This window comes from Nerophis lumbriciformis, linkage group LG32 (genome assembly GCF_033978685.3).
Source record: "Nerophis lumbriciformis linkage group LG32, RoL_Nlum_v2.1, whole genome shotgun sequence".
NCBI lineage: Eukaryota > Metazoa > Chordata > Actinopteri > Syngnathiformes > Syngnathidae > Nerophis > Nerophis lumbriciformis.
In genome coordinates, this window is record NC_084579.2 from 3,843,295 (window position 1) to 3,863,787 (window position 20,493).

The following is a 20,493-nucleotide window of genomic DNA, read 5'->3' on the forward strand; positions in this document are numbered from 1 at the left end:
TTCTTCTTTAAGAAGCTCGTCTGTCCTCCACTCGTTACCTGTATTAATGGCACCTGTTTGAACTTATCTGTATAAAAGATACCTGTCCACAGCCTCAAACAGTCAGACTCCAAACTCCACTATGGCCAAGACCAAAGAGCTGTCGAAGGACACCAGGAAAAGAATTGTAGACCTGCACCAGACTGTGAAAAGTAAATCTACAATAGGCAAGCAGCTTGGTGTGAAACAATCAACTGTGGGAGCAATTATCAGAAAATGGAAGACATACAAGACCACTGATAATCTCCCTCGATCTGGGGCTCCACGCAAGATCTCATCCCGTGGGGTCAAAATGATCATGAGAACGGTGAGTAAAAATCCCAGAACCACACGGGGGGACCTGGTGAATGACCTGCAGAGAGCTGGGACCAAAGTAACAAAGGTTACCATCAGTAACACACTACGCCGACAGGGAATCAAATCCTGCAGTGCCAGACGTGTACCCCTGCTTAAGCCAGTGCATGTCCAGGCCCCTCTGAAGTTTGCCAGAGAGCACATGGATGATACAGCAGAGGATTGGGAGAATGTCATGTGTTCAGATGAAACCAAAATAGAACTTTTTGGTATAAACTCAACTAATCGTGTTTGGAGGAAGAAGAATACTGAGTTGCATCCCAAGAACACCATACCTACTGTGAAGCATGGGGGTGGAAACATCATGCTTTGGGGCTGTTTTTCTGCTAAGGGGACAGGCCGACTGATCCGTGTTAAGGAAAGAATGAACGGGGCCATGTATCGTGAGATTTTGAGCCAAAACCTCCTTCCATCAGTGAGAGCTTTGAAGATGAAACGTGGCTGGGTCTTCCAGCATGACAATGATCCCAAACACACCGCCCGGGCAACGAAGGAGTGGCTCCGTAAGAAGCATTTGAAAGTCCTGGAGTGGCCTAGCCAGTCTCCAGACCTCAACCCCATAGAAAATCTGTGGAGGGAGTTGAAAGTCCGTGTTGCTCGGCGACAGCCCCAAAACATCACTGCTCTCGAGAAGATCTGCATGGAGGAATGGGCCAAAATACCAGCTACTGTGTGTGCAAACCTGGTAAAGACCTATAGTAATCGTTTGACCTCTGTTATTGCCAACAAAGGTTATATTACAAAGTATTGAGTTGAATTTTTGTTATTGACCAAATACTTATTTTCCACCATAATTTACAAATAAATTCTTTAAAAATCCTACAATGTGAATTCCTGGATTCCTGGACATTCTGTCTCTCACAGTTGAAGTGTACCTATGGTGAAAATTACAGACCTCTGTCATCATTTTAAGTGGGAGAACTTGCACAATCGGTGGCTGACTAAATATTTTTTTGCCCCACTGTATGACTTGTCAAATAGTAACTGTATGCACGTTTGAAATAAATTCACACCCTAAACCATTCTTTCCTTGCGGTCAGCTGACTAAAAGGTTGCCGCCCATCAAGGAGGCCAAACCTCGCCTGCAGAAGCTCTTCAGGGACTTCTGGCTCTACTCGGTGGTGATGGGCTTCGCAGTGGAAGGCTCAGGTAGTCGTCTTTATTTCTCTTGCCAAGAACACGTCACGCAACGTGCCGTCCACCCCGCAGGTCTGTGGCCCGAGGAATGGTACGAGGGCGTTTGCGAGATCGCCACCAAATCTCCTCTGCTGACTTTTCCGAGCGGCGAGCCCCTGCGGTCCGAGCTGCAGTACAACTCGGCCCTGAAGAACGACACAGTCACGCCGGTATGACCGCACCGACACACGACCCTTTAGACGCCAACTTCACGCTCCTTTGCTGCATCTTAGGCGGAGCTCAACGACCTCCGCAGCACCATCATCAACCTGCTGGACCCGCTTCCAGAGGGCGCCGCGCTCATCAACAAACTGGACTTCGCCATGTCCACGTATTTGCTGTCCGTCTACAGACTAGAGTACATGAGGTGGGGTCGACGCGATGCTACAAAAGATGTATTTAAAAGAGGTCTTTCTGACGGTCTTTAAACGGTTTTCAATCAGGATGCTGCGTGCCCTGGACTCGGATCGTTTTCAGGTCATGTTTCGGTACTTTGAAGACCGAGCCATCCAGAAAGACAAATCTGGTTTGTGAGGTTAAACATACATCTAACATCCGTGCAGTGTTTTTTTTGTGAATATTAAGTGGTGTGTTTTTTTGATGCTTGTAGGCATGATGCAGTGTGTGATCGCTGTCAGCGACAAGGTCTTTGAGGTCTTCCTGCAGATGATGATAGAGAAAGTAAGCACACACAAAGCTGATAAAACGGGACGTATGATGATTTTAACCTACCTTATTTTTCGGACTACAGGTAAAAGCCAGTAAATTAGAATATTTAGAAAAACTTGATTTATTTCAGTAATTGCATTCAAAAGGTGTAACTTGTACATTATATTTATTCATTGCACACAGACTGATGCATTCAAATGTTTATTTCATTTAATTTTGATGATTTGAAGTGGCAACAAATGAAAATCCAAAATTCCGTGTGTCACAAAATTAGAATATTACTTAAGGCTAATACAAAAAAGGGATTTTTAGAAATGTTGGCCAACTGAAAAGTATGAAAATGAAAAATATGAGCATGTACAATACTCAATACTTGGTTGGAGCTCCTTTTGCCTCAATTACTGCGTTAATGCGGCGTGGCATGGAGTCGATGAGTTTCTGGCACTGCTCAGGTGTTATGAGAGCAGCTGGACTGCTGCTGAGTGGTCCAAAGTCATGTTTTCTGACGAAAGCAAATTTTGCATTTCCTTTGGAAATCGAGGTCCCAGAGTCTGGAGGAAGACAGGAGAGGCACAGGATCCACGTTGCCTGAAGTCTAGTGTAAAGTTTCCACCATCAGTGATGGTTTGGGGTGCCATGTCATCTGCTGGTGTCGGTCCACTCTGTTTCCTGAGATCCAGGGTCAACGCAGCCGTCTACCAGCAAGTTTTAGAGCACTTCATGCTTCCTGCTGCTGACCTGCTCTATGGAGATGGAGATTTCAAGTTCCAACAGGACTTGGCGCCTGCACACAGCGCAAAATCTACCCGTGCCTGGTTTACGGACCATGGTATTTCTGTTCTAAATTGGCCCGCCAACTCCCCTGACCTTAGCCCCATAGAAAATCTGTGGGGTATTGTGAAAAGGAAGATGCAGAATGCCAGACCCAAAAACACAGAAGAGTTGAAGGCCACTATCAGAGCAACCTGGGCTCTCATAACACCTGAGCAGTGCCAGAAACTCATCGACTCCATGCCACGCCGCATTAACGCAGTAATTGAGGCAAAAGGAGCTCCAACCAAGTATTGAGTATTGTACATGCTCATATTTTTCATTTTCATACTTTTCAGTTGGCCAACATTTCTAAAAATCCCTTTTTTGTACTAGCCTTAAGTAATATTCTAATTTTGTGACACACGGAATTTTGGATTTTCATTTGTTGCCACTTCAAATCATCAAAATTAAATGAAATAAACATTTGAATGCATCAGTCTGTGTGCAATGAATAAATATAATGTACAAGTTACACCTTTTGAATGCAATTACTGAAATAAATCAAGTTTTTCAAAATATTCTAATTTACTGGCTTTTACCTGTATAAGGCGCACTTAAAATCCTTTAAGTGCGCCTTATAACCCGGTGCGCCTAATGTACGGAATAATTTTGGTTGTGCTTACCGACCTCGAAGCTATTTTATACGTTTTATACGAGATACGTGTAGACTGCAATATGAGTACAATTTTTCATACATAAGAGTGCCTTTTGTATGAAAAAAGACCTGACTAAACCCGCTCGTCGGCAGTGCGCCTTATAATCCGGTGCGCCCTATGGTCCGTAAAATCCTTCTGGCCTAGATAATATGCATTGGATATGTTTTGGTGTCAATTTTGTGTGGATTCTGCTCCACAGTAACTATTTTAACCCGTTTTTTGAGTCTGTCTGCAAGCTGTTTAATTCTGGAGGCGTTGCAAATGAAACCACGCTCCACCCTCTCTAAAAGTATCATAATGTATCTTTTGATAAGGTAGAGTTTGATTATATATCTTGAAGTCATCTATTCAGACATAAAAAAAAATCGCTTTTAGCAGCATTTATGTTACTGCAGGTCGTTTGTCGATGTTATTGCCGACGCATGCCAAGCTTCGTTAAAAAAATTATAATTTATCTTACCTTTTTTCCTCACAGCCCATGTTGGTATTGACAAGTTGTTTTAAGACGAGTATCCAACAATTTAGTCATTTAGAATAAACAAAATTCACAAAAAAAAAAAAAAAAAAGCCTATCATTCACACTCCTTATTTAAGAAAAGAACACGTTTTTAAATTTGTTATGCTTTCTAAATCGCAAACGCGAGCAAAAGTCAACTAACAATGGAGCTAATGTGAGTCGCTCTATTTGCCTATAAAGAGAACTTTGATAAACATCCAAAAGCCTCCATCATCGTTTTATATACATGCTGTAAGTACCGGTATATATGTAATGTAGTAACAGGCACATTATCCATCCATCCATCCATTTTCTACCGCTTATTCCCTTTTTGGGGTCGCGGGGGGGCGCTGGAGCCTATCTCAGCTACAATCGGGCGGAAGGCGGGGTACACCCTGGACAAGTCGCCCCCTCATCACAGGGCCAACACAGATAAACAGACAACATTCACACTCACATTCACACACTAGGGCCAATTTAGTGTCGCCAATCAACCTATCCCCAGGCACATTATGAACATGTCATATTGCATACCTGCCAACTTTTGAAATCAGAAAAACCTAGTAGCCAGGGTCCAGGGGCCGCAGGCCCCGGTAGGTCCAGGACAAAGTCCTGGTGGGGGGTCTTCGCCCCCCGACGCAAAATGATTGATTGCATTCAGACAGGTTAAAATGTTGCTAAAACCATCACTTTTCTATCAGTCACAGTGATTTTTCAAAACAAAAATATTACAGCAAAAATCATATGGGTTGATTGACATGTTTATTCTGTAAGCTAACTTCAATAGTTTGAAATTATTTTGACAGTTAATGCCAGTTATCCTGTCAACCTTTCACAAGACTTCAATTTGTTAATTGAAAGTATAAACACTTTTTACAGTAAACAAATGGTAAAACAGTACTAAACAATTCCATTTAAAAAAAAATTGGTGTCATTATTAACTTTCTGTCCAAGCTTGTATAATCTACTGCCTTGTTCAATTGTAAAAAATATTCTGTGCCTAAAATTCACATTTCTATCACAATTATCATACTGTAAACATGGTAAGCTAACTTCATTAAAATTAATAGTCCTGTCAATAGCATGGAATTACAATTCAAATGTAGTTTTTTTGTAAGCCTTTCAAAAGAATTCAAAATATGAAAAATTAATGAAAATTAATTTAAGCCATCAGACACTTGAAAAGTGGCACATCACATCTCTAATGTAATCATTTTAACTTTTCAACAGAAATAGCACTGCAAAAATATTAAGGACATACTTCTTCTGTATTTTGGTAGTTATGCTGTCAACATTTAACAAGATTTCTTCAACTTGGACTTGAAAGCATAAATAGTATAAACACTTTTAACAGTATAACAGTACTAAACAATTCCTATAGATAACATTGGTGTCATTACCTTTTTGTTTGCTCAATTATTGCCTCCGTAAATAAAACTTCGGCATTTATCACATCCAAAGAATCTGTTTGGGCGACGAAAAACGTTGAAAGTTTTCCACTTGTATCGCTAGCAACGGCATTAGACTTGTGTTTTTTTGTCCCAACGTGGTCTTTTACATCGCTAATTCCTCCGTGTCCGATCGAAAAATCTTGTCTGCACAAGGTGCAATTCGCGTAGTTTTCACCCTTTTTGGAACGGATAATTATTCCCGGATAGGCTTTTGAATATTCTTCACGGAATGACTGCAGTTTTCTTTTCGGTTTAAGACTCGTTTGCGATTTTTCTCCGGCTGATTCCATGATCGTTCGCTCGTTTGGAAACAATGGGCAACAGGTGCCTCGTGCTTGGCAGCGGTGCTATAAATAGCCTCGCGCATGGCATTCGGAATTGCTCGATAGGAAGTTACGGGAAGCAGTGTCGATTGTCATTGTTGTTACGCGATTTCGTGAATAAAACTTAAAAAAATAAAATAAAATTTAATTAATGAAAAAACTTATTTTTTATCACTGCAACCGTAACCCGGAATAGGTTGATGAAAACCGTACTAATTACGGGAAAACCGGAGTAGTTGGCAGGTATGCATATTGACGTTTTTGCTCATATCAAGCATACGGCGGTGTATTAATTTCACAGACGCCTCACAACATTCGTTTTTCACTCCAACAACCAACACTTCTACTCATGCAGCAGTGTTGCTAAGTGCTGAACAAGATATACAAACTACGAACATAATAAAACACTTACTGTACAATGTCTGCCCTCACTTGCTGATTAATGGGATGCTCATATCTTCCTGTTTATATGAAGATTTAATCTTAATCCTCATGAAATTTCCACAACTTTCTACTATCCAGGTGAGAGGCATGATTTGTGAATTAACTTTCACCAGCTCAGAGGCAATGCAGCAGCTCACCTGCTCAATGTCAATAAAGCTCTCTGTGATCACGGCGCCGCTAAAAATAGTGTGTCTGCGTTAGCACTTATAATAACAATATTGCTAATACCTGGTTAATATTCAGATCATGAAATGTAAATGGAGTATTGTTGGCGGGGTTTTTGAAGTGTTTTTAGAGGGCAGAATTGTGTTCCCAGTAGCTGCATTGTTAGCCACCACGTGCTGGCCATATCTTAGAATGCATAAGAAAAACATGTTATTTTCTTACAAAATTCCCCAAAATTGCAGTTGCGCAGGTATGTCTTCTGCACTGATGTTTAAAAATGTCACCATTAAAGGCAAAAACCAAAGCCCACGAGGAGGAGCTGGAACGCCACGCTCAGTTCCTGTTGGTCAACTTCAATCACATCCACAAGAGGATCCGCAGAGTGGCTGATAAATATTTGTCTGGCTTGGCAGAAACGTGAGAATATCATCTCACTGACTTCTTTGTGAACTTGCCTCTCCCCCTGTGCTAACAAACCTTCTCGCTACGTCGTCAGCTTCCCTCACTTGCTGTGGAGCGGCCGCGTGCTGAAGACCATGTTGGACATCCTGCAGACGCTGTCGCTCTCGCTCAGCGCAGTAAGTGATGCCCTCTGAGGACAATGAAAAGATGCATCGCACTCACATTCCTGTCCATGCCGCAGGACATCCACAAAGACCAACCTTACTACGACATTCCCGACACTCCTTACAGGATAACAGTCCCTGATACCTACGAAGCCAGAGAGGTGAGCTTCTCGTCATCTTTTTGCTCAGTCATCGCTCCGCCCCCTAATGTTTACTTGTTATTGCAGAGCATAGTGAAGGACTTTGCCGCTCGCTGTGGAGAAATCCTCAAGGAGGCCATGAAATGGGCTCCGTCCGTAACCAAATCCCACCTCCAGGTAAGAACATGGACTCACGATCAGATGTTCACGTTTTATTCTGTCACTCACTTGTTTATTGTCTTTTTCAGGAGTATCTGAACAAACACCAGAACTGGGTGTCGGGTCTCTCGCAGCACACGGGCCTGGCCATGGCCACAGAGAGCATCTTGCACTTTGCCGGCTACAACCGACAGAGCACCACGCTGGGGGTAAGTGCTTTGCTTTTCTCCAATTCTACACTCGTGATGTAACAATATGAACATTTTATTTCACGGTTATTGTGACCAAAATGATCAAGGTTATCATTATCACGGCCATCTTTTGACCAAGTTGTTGTTTTTTAAATCACTTAAATACTGAGGTGGGTAGTAACGCGCTACATTTACTCCGTTACATCTACTTGAGTAACTTTTGGGATAAATTGTACTTCTAAGAGTAGTTTTAATGCAACATACTTTTACTTGTACTTGAGTATATTTATAGAGAAGAAACGCTACTTTTACTCCGCTACTTTTATCTACATTCAGCTCGCTACTCGCTACTAATTTTTATCGATCTGTTAATGCACGCTTTGTTTGTTTTGGTCTGTCAGACAGACCTTCATAGTGCCTGCGTTTCACCAATCAGATGCAGTCACTGGTGACGTTGGACCAATCAAACAGAGGGTCACATGACCTGGCTTAAACAAGTTGAAAAACTTATTGGGGTGTTACCATTTAGTGGTCAATTGTACGGAATATGTACTGTGCAATCTACTAATAAAAGTTCCAATCAATCAATCAAAATTGTGAAGGAAAAAAGACAATTTTTTATTTCAACCGTACATCCCGTCAAAAGCCTAAAGACTGACTACACAGTTCCTGTCTTCACAATAAAAGTGCCGCTCCATCGCGCATGCGCTTTCAAAATAAGAGTCTCCGAAAGCCAGCGCAAACAAGCTAGCAAGCTACGGAGTTTGCCGCCAATGTATTTCTTGTAAAGTGTATAAAAACGAATATGGAAGCTGGACAAATTAGATGCCAAAAACCAACCACTTTCATGTGGTATTAGACAGAAAAGAGGAACTTTTTTTCTCCTCCATTTGAAAACGTGGCCGTTATCAGCACTACTGTCTGATTCCAATCAATGCAAGTCATCAGAATCAGGTAATACACCAACTTATATTCTTGTCTTCATGAAAGAAAGGAATCTATATGTGTTAAACATGCATGTATATTCATTAAAACACCTTTAACATGTAAACAAAAACGGCAAAATAAATAACTATAAATTATATACTGTATATATCAATGTATATATATATATATATGTATATATATATATATATATATATATATATACATGTGTATATATATATATATATATATATGTATATATATATATATATATATATATATGTGTGTGTATATGTGTGTGTGTATATATATATGTGTGCATGTGTATATATATATATATATGTATGTATGTATATGATATGTGTGTGTATGTTACTCATCAGTTACTCAGTACTTGAGTAGTTTTTTCACAACATACTTTTTACTTTTACTCAAGTAAATATTTGGGTGACTACTCCTTACTTTTACTTGAGTAATAAATCTCTAAAGTAACAGTACTCTTACTTGAGTACAATTTCTGGCTACTCTACCCACCTCTGCTTAAATATACGTACACATTTTTACAAAAGCCACTATTTTGCATGTTTTGTGTTTCTTTTTTTAATTACATTTTTATTGACATCCAGCACCAGACATTCCTATCCATTAAATCAGGGGTGCACATTACGCCGATCGCGAGCTACCGATCGATGGCGGAGGGTGTGTCAGTCGATCGCCAGCCAGGCATTAAAAAAATAGACCTAAAAATGAGCGATCATCAATCTTCACCAAGATGTCACTTGATTGACATCCATGGCACCCGAGGGTCTTCTGAGATGATTCTGGCTGCTACCAGATCATTATTAAGAAAAAATGGCCGACAGGAAGGCGAGAAACACTTTTTATTTCAACAGACTCTCGCGCCGTACCTGCAGTCAAAACTCTAAAGAACGACTGCACAGTTCCTACCTTCACAATAAAAGCGCTGCTTCTACCTGCCTGAGCTAATAAAATAAGAGTCTCAGAAAGCTGGCTTGCACAAGCTAGCAAGCTACGGAGTTTGCCGCCAATGTATTTCTTGTTAAGTATATAAAAAGGAAGCTGGACAAATAAGATGGCAAAAAGCAACCACTTTCATGTGGTATTGGACAGAAAAGAGGACTTTTTTTCTCCTCCATTTGAAAATGTGGACGTCGTCATCACTACTGCCTGATTCCAATCAATGCAAGTCATCACAATCAGGTCATACACCAACTTATGTTCTTGTCTACATGAAAGAAAGGAATCTATATGTCATGACTTGGTCTTGGGTGTTAGCTTTTCCGGGATGCAACGGAAAGTTGGCTCGGGCGAGACGGGAATGAAGGTACATGATTTATTCATTATTATTAAAAAAAAAGGAATAAATGAAAGCGCGCACAGTGGCGGAGAATAAACTATGAAACCAAAAGACTATAGCAAAAAAAGTACAAATGAAAAGCACGCACAGTGGCGGAGAACAAACTATGAAAAACAAAAAGACTATAAACATGGAACAAAAACTTACTTGGCTTGGACAAAAATAGTTGCATGAAGAATGGACATGGGAAGAAGTGCCAGGCATGGACAGAGCATAAATGTGGTGAGGTCGTCAGAACGACAAACTGAAAAGAATGAACTTAAATACTACGGACATGATTAACGAAAACAGGTGCGTGACTCAAAACGTGAAACAGGTGCGTGACGTGACAGGTGAAAACTAATGGTTGCTATGGTGACAAACAAGAGTGCACAATGAGTACAAACGTGGAACAGGTGAAACTAATGGCGTAATCATGGAAACAAGACAAGGGAGTGAAAAGACAGAAACTAAAGAGTCCTATAACTAAACAAAACATGACTTAAAACAAAACATGATTACACAGACATGACACTATGTGTTAAACATGCTTGTATTATCATTAAACACCTTTAACTTGTTAACAAAAACATCTCTTTCATAAATTAATCAATATGAATTATATATATGAATGAGGTAGATCCCCTTCACTTGGTCAATTGAAAAGTAGCTCGCCTGCAGAAAAAGTGTAGGCAACCCTGCATTACATCATATTTGCATAAATCATACACCTATTGTCTGCCTTAAATGTCAAAATATTTTTTTTTTGTTTATATTCCAACGATGCAGCAACAAGTTTAGTACTTTAATAATGATAATAATCCAAACGAAAGGTGATGGGGCAAAAATGCACACCATAAAATTTGGCTTGCGGCGATCGGCGAGGGAATGGCCAGGACACACTGGGAATGTTCAGTCAAAAGAAGAAAAACGCTCAACCTGTAGAGAGAAGAACAAAAAATGGAGGTTAGAGATTTTTTTTTTTTTGATTGAATTATTTATTTCAAACCTGCACAGTACAACAACACACACTTTTTTTTAAAAAACATTTTGGCAGGGACATTTATGCAAGGCTTGAAAAGGGGTTGGATGAAGCAGATGCTTATAATATCCCAACCCCTCACTCATTCCACATTTAACATAAACAATATAATACAAGAACAATACTATACAAACAAAAACAAGAAAAGCTCCTGTACACTAACAATACAATAGTACCACTGTTACTATAAAACAAGACAAGACGAGACAAAACACACACGCACACACACACACACACACACACACACACACACACACACACTTACACTTACACACATACACACACACGGGCCCAAACACTCTCTGACCAAACACCTCTCTCCCATCGCTCTGTGCTGAGGGCATCACTCTCTTTCCTCCTCGTACTTCTTCAATACTTCTTTTTTAAACAGTCTTTTAAATGTAATCATGTTAGAACAGGTTTTTAACTCGTCCCCTAAGTTGTTCCACAGACTGACTCCACGCACTGAAATGCACATTGATTTTAAAGTTGTTCTAAATTTAGGCAAATGTAATTTGTTGTTTCCTCTTAGACTGTAACTATGGTGAGCATCTCTATCCTGGAATAGGTTTTGTATATTGGATGGTAGAGAGTTTTGGGATGCCCTAAACATAATTTGAGCAGTTTTAAAATTGATCACATCGTGCAGTTTAAGTTGCTTTAACTCCATGAATAGTGGATTCGAACGATGTAAGTAGTGAACATTGGACACAATCCTAATGGCCTTTTTCTGCAGAGTGACTAAAGGCTGTAGATGGGATTTATAACAATTTCCCCAGACTTCAACACAATAGTTTAGATATGACATAATAAATGAATGATACAATAAAAGCAGAGCATTGGTGTTCAATAAATGACATGATCTCCTCATCATTCCAACACATTTAACAACTTTTGTCCTCAGGTAATTTATATGAGGCTTCCATGATATATTTTCATCTATTACCACTCCTAAGAATGAATTTTGTTGAACATATTCTATTGGTGTATCATCAATAACAATCCTGATGGGTAGTTCACTTTTGCGATTGCTAAAGAGCATGATTTTGGTCTTCTTTAAATTCAGAGACAATTTGTTGGTATTAAACCAAGTTTTTAACTTGATCATCTCCTCAGTTACAGAGGCCAGAAGTTGCTTCATGTCGTCACCTGCACATGTAATGGTTGTGTCGTCAGCAAAGAGGATGAACTTCAGCAGTGTTGATACTTTACATATTTCATTGATATACATTATAAATAGTGTGGGTCCCAGTATCGACCCCTGGGGGACTCCACAGGTTATGTTCATGAGTGTAGATTGATGTTGGTCGATCTGAACAATCTGCTGTCTCTCATTCAAGTAGCTCTTCAGCCATTTCCCTGCCACTCCCCTTATGCCATAGTTTTCCAGTTTGTTTACCAAAATCTGGTGGTCAATGGTATCGAAAGCCTCTTGCAGGTCAATAAAAATTCCTAAAACAAATTTGTTTTTCTCGATACCATTAGTAATGTTCTCTAAGAGTAAAAACAAAAACAAAACTGACCCGCGTTAGAAGCTAGATGAGTTGTGGGCGGCATAGGAAGCGATACACCAGTGAGAACAAGCTATCAGTGACCTGCTTAGATAGCCCAGTGTCAAATTAGGACCCGGTGTGTCCAATTAGGCCATCCCCTGCCGAGAAGGGAAAGCACTGAGGAGGAGAAGCAACAGCAGGGACAAAATAATAAGGAATGAAGGCGAGCAACAGAAACATAACAACTCCCTTCTAAAAAAGCACAGCTTGTAGGTTCAACATACATAATTCAATAGCTTAGTAATGTTTGTATAAATTTAGATTGGGGAGTGCCATTTCTTAATGGGAAAATACATTAATGTCTCTTGTTTTCATGTAAGCTATGGAGCTGTCAGCAGTTAGTCTGAGTTTATCAAAGTAGTTATCAAGTAGGGTTTTTTGATCATTTGGATTTAAAATGGTGTTACTAACGATCAGAGGTTTTAACGCGGTCATAGTTTTTACCTTTACGTCACTATTTTACACTTAAGCATAAATGCTGCAGAGGAGAGCTTTGTACAGTTCAATTTAATACCCCCCGAGTTCCTCAAAGGGCTCCATCCTCTCTTTTCTTTTGTGTTTGGGGTCCCTTGAACATGAACTGAAATGTGAAATCCATGCCAAACTGGTTGAGCGGCCCATGCTCGTCCCACATGCCTTTTAGAGTAGTTTTCTTTCAAGTTGTACTTTTGCCCGGGAATATTATTATTTCAGTTTTAAAATGTGATTCCCTGCAGTCCACTCAGTTGACCGAGAGGCCCACCTGCGTGAAGAAGGACTACTCCAACTTCATGGCCTCCCTCAACTTGAGGAACAGATATGCTGGAGAGGTCAGCAGCCATCATTTGTCACAGTCAATGTTCAGAGGGTCCTAACACTGCAGGCTTGTTCCTTATATTCCTGTCTGTAGGTGTCAGGCATGATCCACTTTGCCCAGGCGGTGCGGGGGCAGTCGGACTTGGTCCGGCTGATGATCAAGCAGATGGGAGAGGCTTTGGACTCGGCCCAGGCCGAGGGCTTCACCGAGGCCATGTTCAAACTGGCCGCATTGCTCATCAGCACTAAAGGTACCGCACACGCTGAGACGACGATTCCCAAGTGCTCTTGCCTTGGTGCGTGCCAATGACGACTGTGTGCGCAGAGTGCGACCCCCAGCTGCTGCACCACCTCTGCTGGTCGCCTCTCAAGATGTTCACGGAGCACGGCATGGAGACGGCCATCGCCTGCTGGGAATGGCTGCTGGCCGCACGCGCTGGCATGGAAGTGCCGGTAAAAACTTCATCCGTGAGTCCCGTCCTGGTGCTGGTGCCTGATACTTCACACTGTCTGTTCAGTTCATGCGGGAGATGGCGGGAGCGTGGCAGATGACAGTGGAGCTCAAAATGGGCTTGTTTTCTGACGCCCACCAAGAGGCGGACCCCCTGGCGGCGTCTGAAGAGAGTCAGCCCATCCCCTGCCCTCCGGACGTCACCCCTCACCACATCTGGATCGAGGTCAGTCACGAGTTTCTTATCTCTCAAGAGTGCGACCTGACCGCCAGGCCGCCTCACACGACTGCTGCTTTCTGTCCAGTTTCTGGTGCAGAGGTTTGAGATCGCCAAGTACTCCAGCGCAGACCAGGTAGAGATCTTTTGCAGTTTGCTACAGCGCTCGCTGTCCCTCAACGTGGGCGGGGCCAAGAGTAGCTTCAATCGCCACGTCGCCGCCATCGGATCTCGTTTCAGGTACGTTCACCTCGGGCTGGGCGATATACCGAGTTTGTAAGATATATCGATATATTTTTAAACAAGATATGAATTAAGAAAATATTTTAATATCGATATATAGTTTATTTCACGTTAAAATGACCAAACGCCGCTTACTTGTGTTCCTTGTCCTCCCCCGCTTCCCACTCCCTCTCAACACTCCATGGGCTACTAAACTCCGCCCCTTCCTCCTTCCAAGACGCACTTGCTCTCTCCCGCCCACTGCACTGACGCACAACAACAACACACAAGCAAATATTCGCGACGTAGCTTAACTACATTTACTTTTTAAACAAATAGAGATTTCCGCAGCTTAGTTTTTTAGACCCATGTAGCCATACTTGCCAACCTTGAGACCTCCGATTTCGGGAGGTGGGGGGAGGGAGTGGGGGTGGGCGTGGTCGGGGTGGGACGGGGGCGTGGCTAAAAGGGGAGAAGTATATTTACAGCTAGAATTCACCAAGTCAAGTATTTCACATATATATATATATATATATATATATATATATATATATATATATATGTCTTAATAAGGTTATCCAAAAAATAGTGCTCGATACCGTAGTAGAGCGCAATATATGTATGTGTGGGAAAAAAAAATCACAAGACTATTTCATCTCTACAGGCCTGTTTCATGAGGGGGGGTACCCTCAATCGTCAGGAGATTGAGGGTACCCCCCCTCATGAAACAGGCCTGTAGAGATGAAATAGTCTTGTGATTTTTTTCCCCACACATACATATATATATATATATATATATATATATATATATATATATATATATATATATATATATATATATATATATATATATATATATATATACAGGTAAAAGCCAGTAAATTAGAATATTTTGAAAAACTTGATTTATTTCAGTAATTGCATTCAAAAGGTGTAACTTGTACATTATATTTATTCATTGCACACAGACTGATGCATTCAAATGTTTATTTCATTTAATTTTGATGATTTGAAGTGGCAACAAATGAAAATCCAAAATTCCGTGTGTCACAAAATTAGAATATTACTTAAGGCTAATACAAAAAAGGGATTTTTAGAAATGTTGGCCAACTGAAAAGTATGAAAATGAAAAATATGAGCATGTACAATACTCAATACTTGGTTGGAGCTCCTTTTGCCTCAATTACTGCGTTAATGCGGCGTGGCATGGAGTCGATGAGTTTCTGGCACTGCTCAGGTGTTATGAGAGCCCAGGTTGCTCTGATAGTGGCCTTCAACTCTTCTGCGTTTTTGGGTCTGGCATTCTGCATCTTCCTTTTCTCAATACCCCACAGATTTTCTATGGGGCTAAGGTCAGGGGAGTTGGCGGGCCAATTTAGAACAGAAATACCATGGTCCGTAAACCAGGCACGGGTAGATTTGGCGCTGTGTGCAGGCGCCAAGTCCTGTTGGAACTTGAAATCTTCATCTCCATAGAGCAGGTCAGCAGCAGGAAGCATGAAGTGCTCTAAAACTTGCTGGTAGACGGCTGCGTTGACCCTGGATCTCAGGAAACAGAGTGGACCGACACCAGCAGATGACATGGCACCCCAAACCATCACTGATTGTGGAAACTTTACACTAGACTTCAGGCAACGTGGATCCTGTGCCTCTCCTGTCTTCCTCCAGACTCTGGGACCTCGATTTCCAAAGGAAATGCAAAATTTGCATGGTTGGGTGATGGTTTGGGGTGCCATGTCATCTGCTGGTGTCGGTCCACTCTGTTTCCTGAGATCCAGGGTCAACGCAGCCGTCTACCAGCAAGTTTTAGAGCACTTCATGCTTCCTGCTGCTGACCTGCTCTATGGAGATGGAGATTTCAAGTTCCAACAGGACTTGGCGCCTGCACACAGCGCAAAATCTACCCGTGCCTGGTTTACGGACCATGGTATTTCTGTTCTAAATTGGCCCGCCAACTCCCCTGACCTTAGCCCCATAGAAAATCTGTGGGGTATTGTGAAAAGGAAGATGCAGAATGCCAGACCCAAAAACGCAGAAGAGTTGAAGGCCACTATCAGAGCAACCTGGGCTCTCATAACACCTGAGCAGTGCCAGAAACTCATCGACTCCATGCCACGCCGCATTAACGCAGTAATTGAGGCAAAAGGAGCTCCAACCAAGTATTGAGTATTGTACATGCTCATATTTTTCATTTTCATACTTTTCAGTTGGCCAACATTTCTACAAATCCCTTTTTTGTATTAGCCTTAAGTAATATTCTAATTTTGTGACACACGGAATTTTGGATTTTCATTTGTTGCCACTTCAAATCATCAAAATTAAATGAAATAAACATTTGAATGCATCAGTCTGTGTGCAATGAATAAATATAATGTACAAGTTACACCTTTTGAATGCAATTACTGAAATAAATCAAGTTTTTCAAAATATTCTAATTTACTGGCTTTTACCTGTGTATATATATATATCGAGATATACGTTTTCGTTCATATCGCCCAGCCCTACATTCACCCAAAACCACCAGACGTTTTCTGATGAACGGTTGTTGTTTTTTTGTTGTTTTTTTTACAAATGCAGGCTGCTGACGCTAGGTCTCGCTCTTCTCCACTCTGATGTCATCATCAACGCCACTATAAGGAACGTGCTCAGAGAGAAGATCTACTCCACAGCCTTTGATTACTTCAGGTACACACACACACACACACACACACACACACACACACACACAATTTCAGTCAGTCATGTTTTATCAGCCACCACACAAATATCTCCACAATAAAGAGGAGAACTCACCATTCATTCCTGTCTGCGGCGCCGTCTGCAGCGTGTCTCCAAAATTCCCCACCCAAGGTGACAAGCGTCTGCGCGAGGACATCAGCATCATGATCCGCTTCTACGCCAGCATCCTGTCGGACAAGAAGTACTTGGCAGCGTGCCACCTGGTCCCCCCCGGTGAGCTTGGTACCACCTCGACTCCGAGCACCCTCTCAGCCGGGATATTTGGATCGCTTATCGTGTCCAGCACCTCTCCAATATCGATCTTAAGTAAGCCTAACGCGGCGGGAGCAGGCTTGTACGCCTGGCAAATTTGTTGCTTTATTCAAACCTCACCGTGCTGCTCATAGATTTACAGATATACAGATATACAGTTTACAGTACAATAACACAGCGCTTAGGTTCTCCTTTCCCTTTATTCTGTAAACAATGTTTCAAAGTCCAGCAGCCACGAGGAAGAAAGCACAAATTTGTCACCAGCGTTGAGATGCATTATTCCTCATCATGTCAGCCCACCCGTCAGGCCCTTTTGCCTCAACTGATCAATTTGCAAGGTAGCGATTGAACCCCCCCCCCCCTCGGAAAACCCTCTCATCATTCCCGACGACCCCGAGTGAGACCTCATTGTCACACACATCAGACTGCTTGCATACCTGCCAACTACTCCGGTTTTCCCGTAATTAGTACGGTTTTCATCAACCTATTCCGGGTTACGGTTGCAGTGATAAAAAATACGGTTTTTCATTAATTTAAAAAAAAAAAGGGTGAAAATTACGCGAATTGCACCTTGTGCAGACAAGATTTTTCGATCGGACACGGAGGAATTAGCGATGTAAAAGACCACGTTGGGACAAAAAAACACAAGTCTAATGCCGTTGCTAGCGATACAAGTGGAAAACTTTCAACGTTTTTCGTCGCCCAAACAGATTCTTTGGATGTGATAAATGCCGAAGTTTTATTTACGGAGGCAATAATTGAGCATGGACTTCCAATCGCACTGGCTGATCACATGGGACAGTTAAATGTTTGTAATGCAACCTTTAAAAATCATTACGCGGTGATCGCGGTCCCAAAAATAAACTTTTCTTGCATGATAATGTCCAGAAAAACTCACTTTATATTGCTATAGAGTCCTTTTAACGAATGAGTTTGATGGTTTATCACAAACCTTAAATGAAAGAAGTCCTTTGTTCTCCTGCACCATGCATGCGCTTTGGCCTTGCTTCGTGTTTGGTGCGCAATCCTGTCGGCTGTATTTCACAGCACGTCTTTGACAACTTGAAGTGGCATAAAACATTCAAAACAAAGGGGTTATAGGAACAATCACTTTCAGTGTTTTATGCCACTTCAAGTAAACTTATCATAAAGTTACCGTATCATTTTTGCAGTCAATCTGATAGAATAAATTTGGATTTTAGCCACAAAAAGGTAATGACACCAATGTTATCTATTGGAATTGTTTAGTACTGTTATACTGTTAAAAGTGTTTATACTATTTATGCTTTCAAGTCCAAGTTGAAGAAATCTTGTTAAATGTTGACAGCATAACTACCAAAATACAGAAGTATGTCCTTAATATTTTTGCAGTGCTATTTCTGTTGAAAAGTTAAAATGATTACATTAGAGATGTGATGTGCCACTTTTCAAGTGTCTGATGGCTTAAATTAATTTTCATTCATTTTTCATATTTTGAATTCTTTTGAAAGGCTTACAAAAAAACTACATTTGAATTGTAATTCCATGCTATTGACAGGACTATTAATTTTAATGAAGTTAGCTTACCATGTTTACAGTATGATAATTGTGATAGAAATGTGAATTTTAGGCACAGAATATTTTTTACAATTGAACAAGGCAGTAGATTATACAAGCTTGGACAGAAAGTTAATAATGACACCAATTTTTTTTTTTTATGGAATTGTTTAGTACTGTTTTACCATTTGTTTACTGTAAAAAGTGTTTATACTGTTTATACTTTCAATTAACAAATTGAAGTCTTGTGAAAGGTTGACAGGATAACTGGCATTAACTGTCAAAATAATTTCAAACTATTGAAGTTAGCTTACAGAATAAACATGTCAATCAACCCATATGATTTTTGCTGTAATATTTTTGTTTTGAAAAGTCACTGTGACTGATAGAAAAGTGATGGTTTTAGCAACATTTTAACCTGTCTGAATGCTAATAATCATTTTGCGTCGGGGGGCGAAGCCCTGAACCGTCCACCAGGACTTTGTCCTGGACCTACCGGGGCCTGCGGCCCTTGGACCCTGGCTACTAGGTTTTTCTGATTTCAAAAGTTGGCAGGTATGTGCTTGTATGTGTGCTTTACACCCTGCTTGGGTCGGCTCATCCCGAGATGCCGACATCATCTCCATCATCACGCACATTCATGCTGGAAGTACTCAGAGAGTGTGTTTGTTGTGCGTTGTCTAAATGCGTGTGTGTGTGTGTGTGTGTGTGCGTGTCCACAGACAACCAGGACCCGTCCTTGAACAGTCTGTCCGTGATGAACGCCGCCGACATGCGGAGCAACGTGGACTCCAGCACTCGCTCCCAGCAGAGCGGCCAGGGATGGATCAACACCTACCCGCTGTCCAGTGGCATGTCCACCGCGTCCAAGAAATCGGGTATCGTCATATTTCATTCCAATTATGACTGGTACGCTTCGGCAGCAAGTAAAAAAAGGAGTGGTTGGTGTGACGACCTGTCTTCTAGGCGTGTCCAAGAAGAGCAACAGAGGGACACAGCTCCACAAATACTACATGAAGCGCAGGACTCTCTTGTTGGCGCTGCTGGTGAGCGTCCACTTTCATGTTTATTATAACTAGGGCTGCAAAATAATAATCACAATCCTGGGGGTGGATGAGATCCGCCCGGAGTTCCTTAAGGCTCTGGATGCTGTGGGGCTGTCTTGGTTAACAAGACTCTGCAGCATCGCGTGGACATCGGGGGCGGTACCTCTGGATTGGCAGACCGGGGTGGTGGTTCCTCTCTTTAAGAAGGGGAACCGGAGGGTGTGTTCTAACTATCGTGGGATCACACTCCTCAGCCTTCCCGGTAAGGTCTATTCAGGTGTACTGGAGAGGAGGCTACGCCGGATAGTCGAACCTCGGATTCAGGAGGAACAGTGTGGTTTTCGTCCTGGTCGTGGAACTGTGGACCAGCTCTATACTCTGGGCAGGGTCCTTGAGGGTGCATGGGAGTTTGCCCAACCAGTCTACATGTGTTTTGTGGACTTGGAGAAGGCATTCGACCGTGTCCCTCGGGAAGTCCTGTGGGGAGTGCTCAGAGAGTATGGGGTATCGGACTGTCTGATTTTGGCGGTCCGCTCCCTGTATGATCAGTGCCAGAGCTTGGTCCGCATTGCCGGCAGTAAGTCGGACACGTTTCCAGTGAGGGTTGGACTCCGCCAAGGCTGCCCTTTGTCACCCATTCTGTTCATAACTTTTAAGGACAGAATTTCTAGGCGCAGTCAAGGCGTTGAGGGGATCTGGTTTGGTGGCTGCAGGATT

General features: G+C 41.8%; 1 protein-coding gene across 2 annotated transcripts in view; it reads left to right on the forward strand.

Moving 5' to 3' along the window:
- pi4kaa (phosphatidylinositol 4-kinase, catalytic, alpha a) overlaps positions 1-20,493 on the forward strand; it is an 82,433-nt gene that overhangs the window by 27,002 nt on the left and 34,938 nt on the right. The window contains exons 19-37 of one of the 2 annotated variants that reach the window (XM_061927345.2): positions 1,434-1,542; positions 1,603-1,739; positions 1,803-1,936; positions 2,013-2,095; positions 2,180-2,250; positions 6,879-7,003; positions 7,083-7,164; positions 7,230-7,313; positions 7,380-7,469; positions 7,541-7,660; positions 13,235-13,327; positions 13,408-13,564; positions 13,639-13,766; positions 13,832-13,990; positions 14,070-14,221; positions 16,781-16,888; positions 17,028-17,248; positions 19,453-19,608; positions 19,697-19,776. In XM_061927345.2, coding sequence (XP_061783329.1) covers positions 1,434-1,542; positions 1,603-1,739; positions 1,803-1,936; positions 2,013-2,095; positions 2,180-2,250; positions 6,879-7,003; positions 7,083-7,164; positions 7,230-7,313; positions 7,380-7,469; positions 7,541-7,660; positions 13,235-13,327; positions 13,408-13,564; positions 13,639-13,766; positions 13,832-13,990; positions 14,070-14,221; positions 16,781-16,888; positions 17,028-17,248; positions 19,453-19,608; positions 19,697-19,776 — 2,289 coding nt within the window. The remainder of the gene's footprint in view (positions 1-1,433; positions 1,543-1,602; positions 1,740-1,802; positions 1,937-2,012; positions 2,096-2,179; positions 2,251-6,878; positions 7,004-7,082; positions 7,165-7,229; positions 7,314-7,379; positions 7,470-7,540; positions 7,661-13,234; positions 13,328-13,407; positions 13,565-13,638; positions 13,767-13,831; positions 13,991-14,069; positions 14,222-16,780; positions 16,889-17,027; positions 17,249-19,452; positions 19,609-19,696; positions 19,777-20,493) is intronic. The other variant, XM_061927346.2, reaches the window with a different exon arrangement.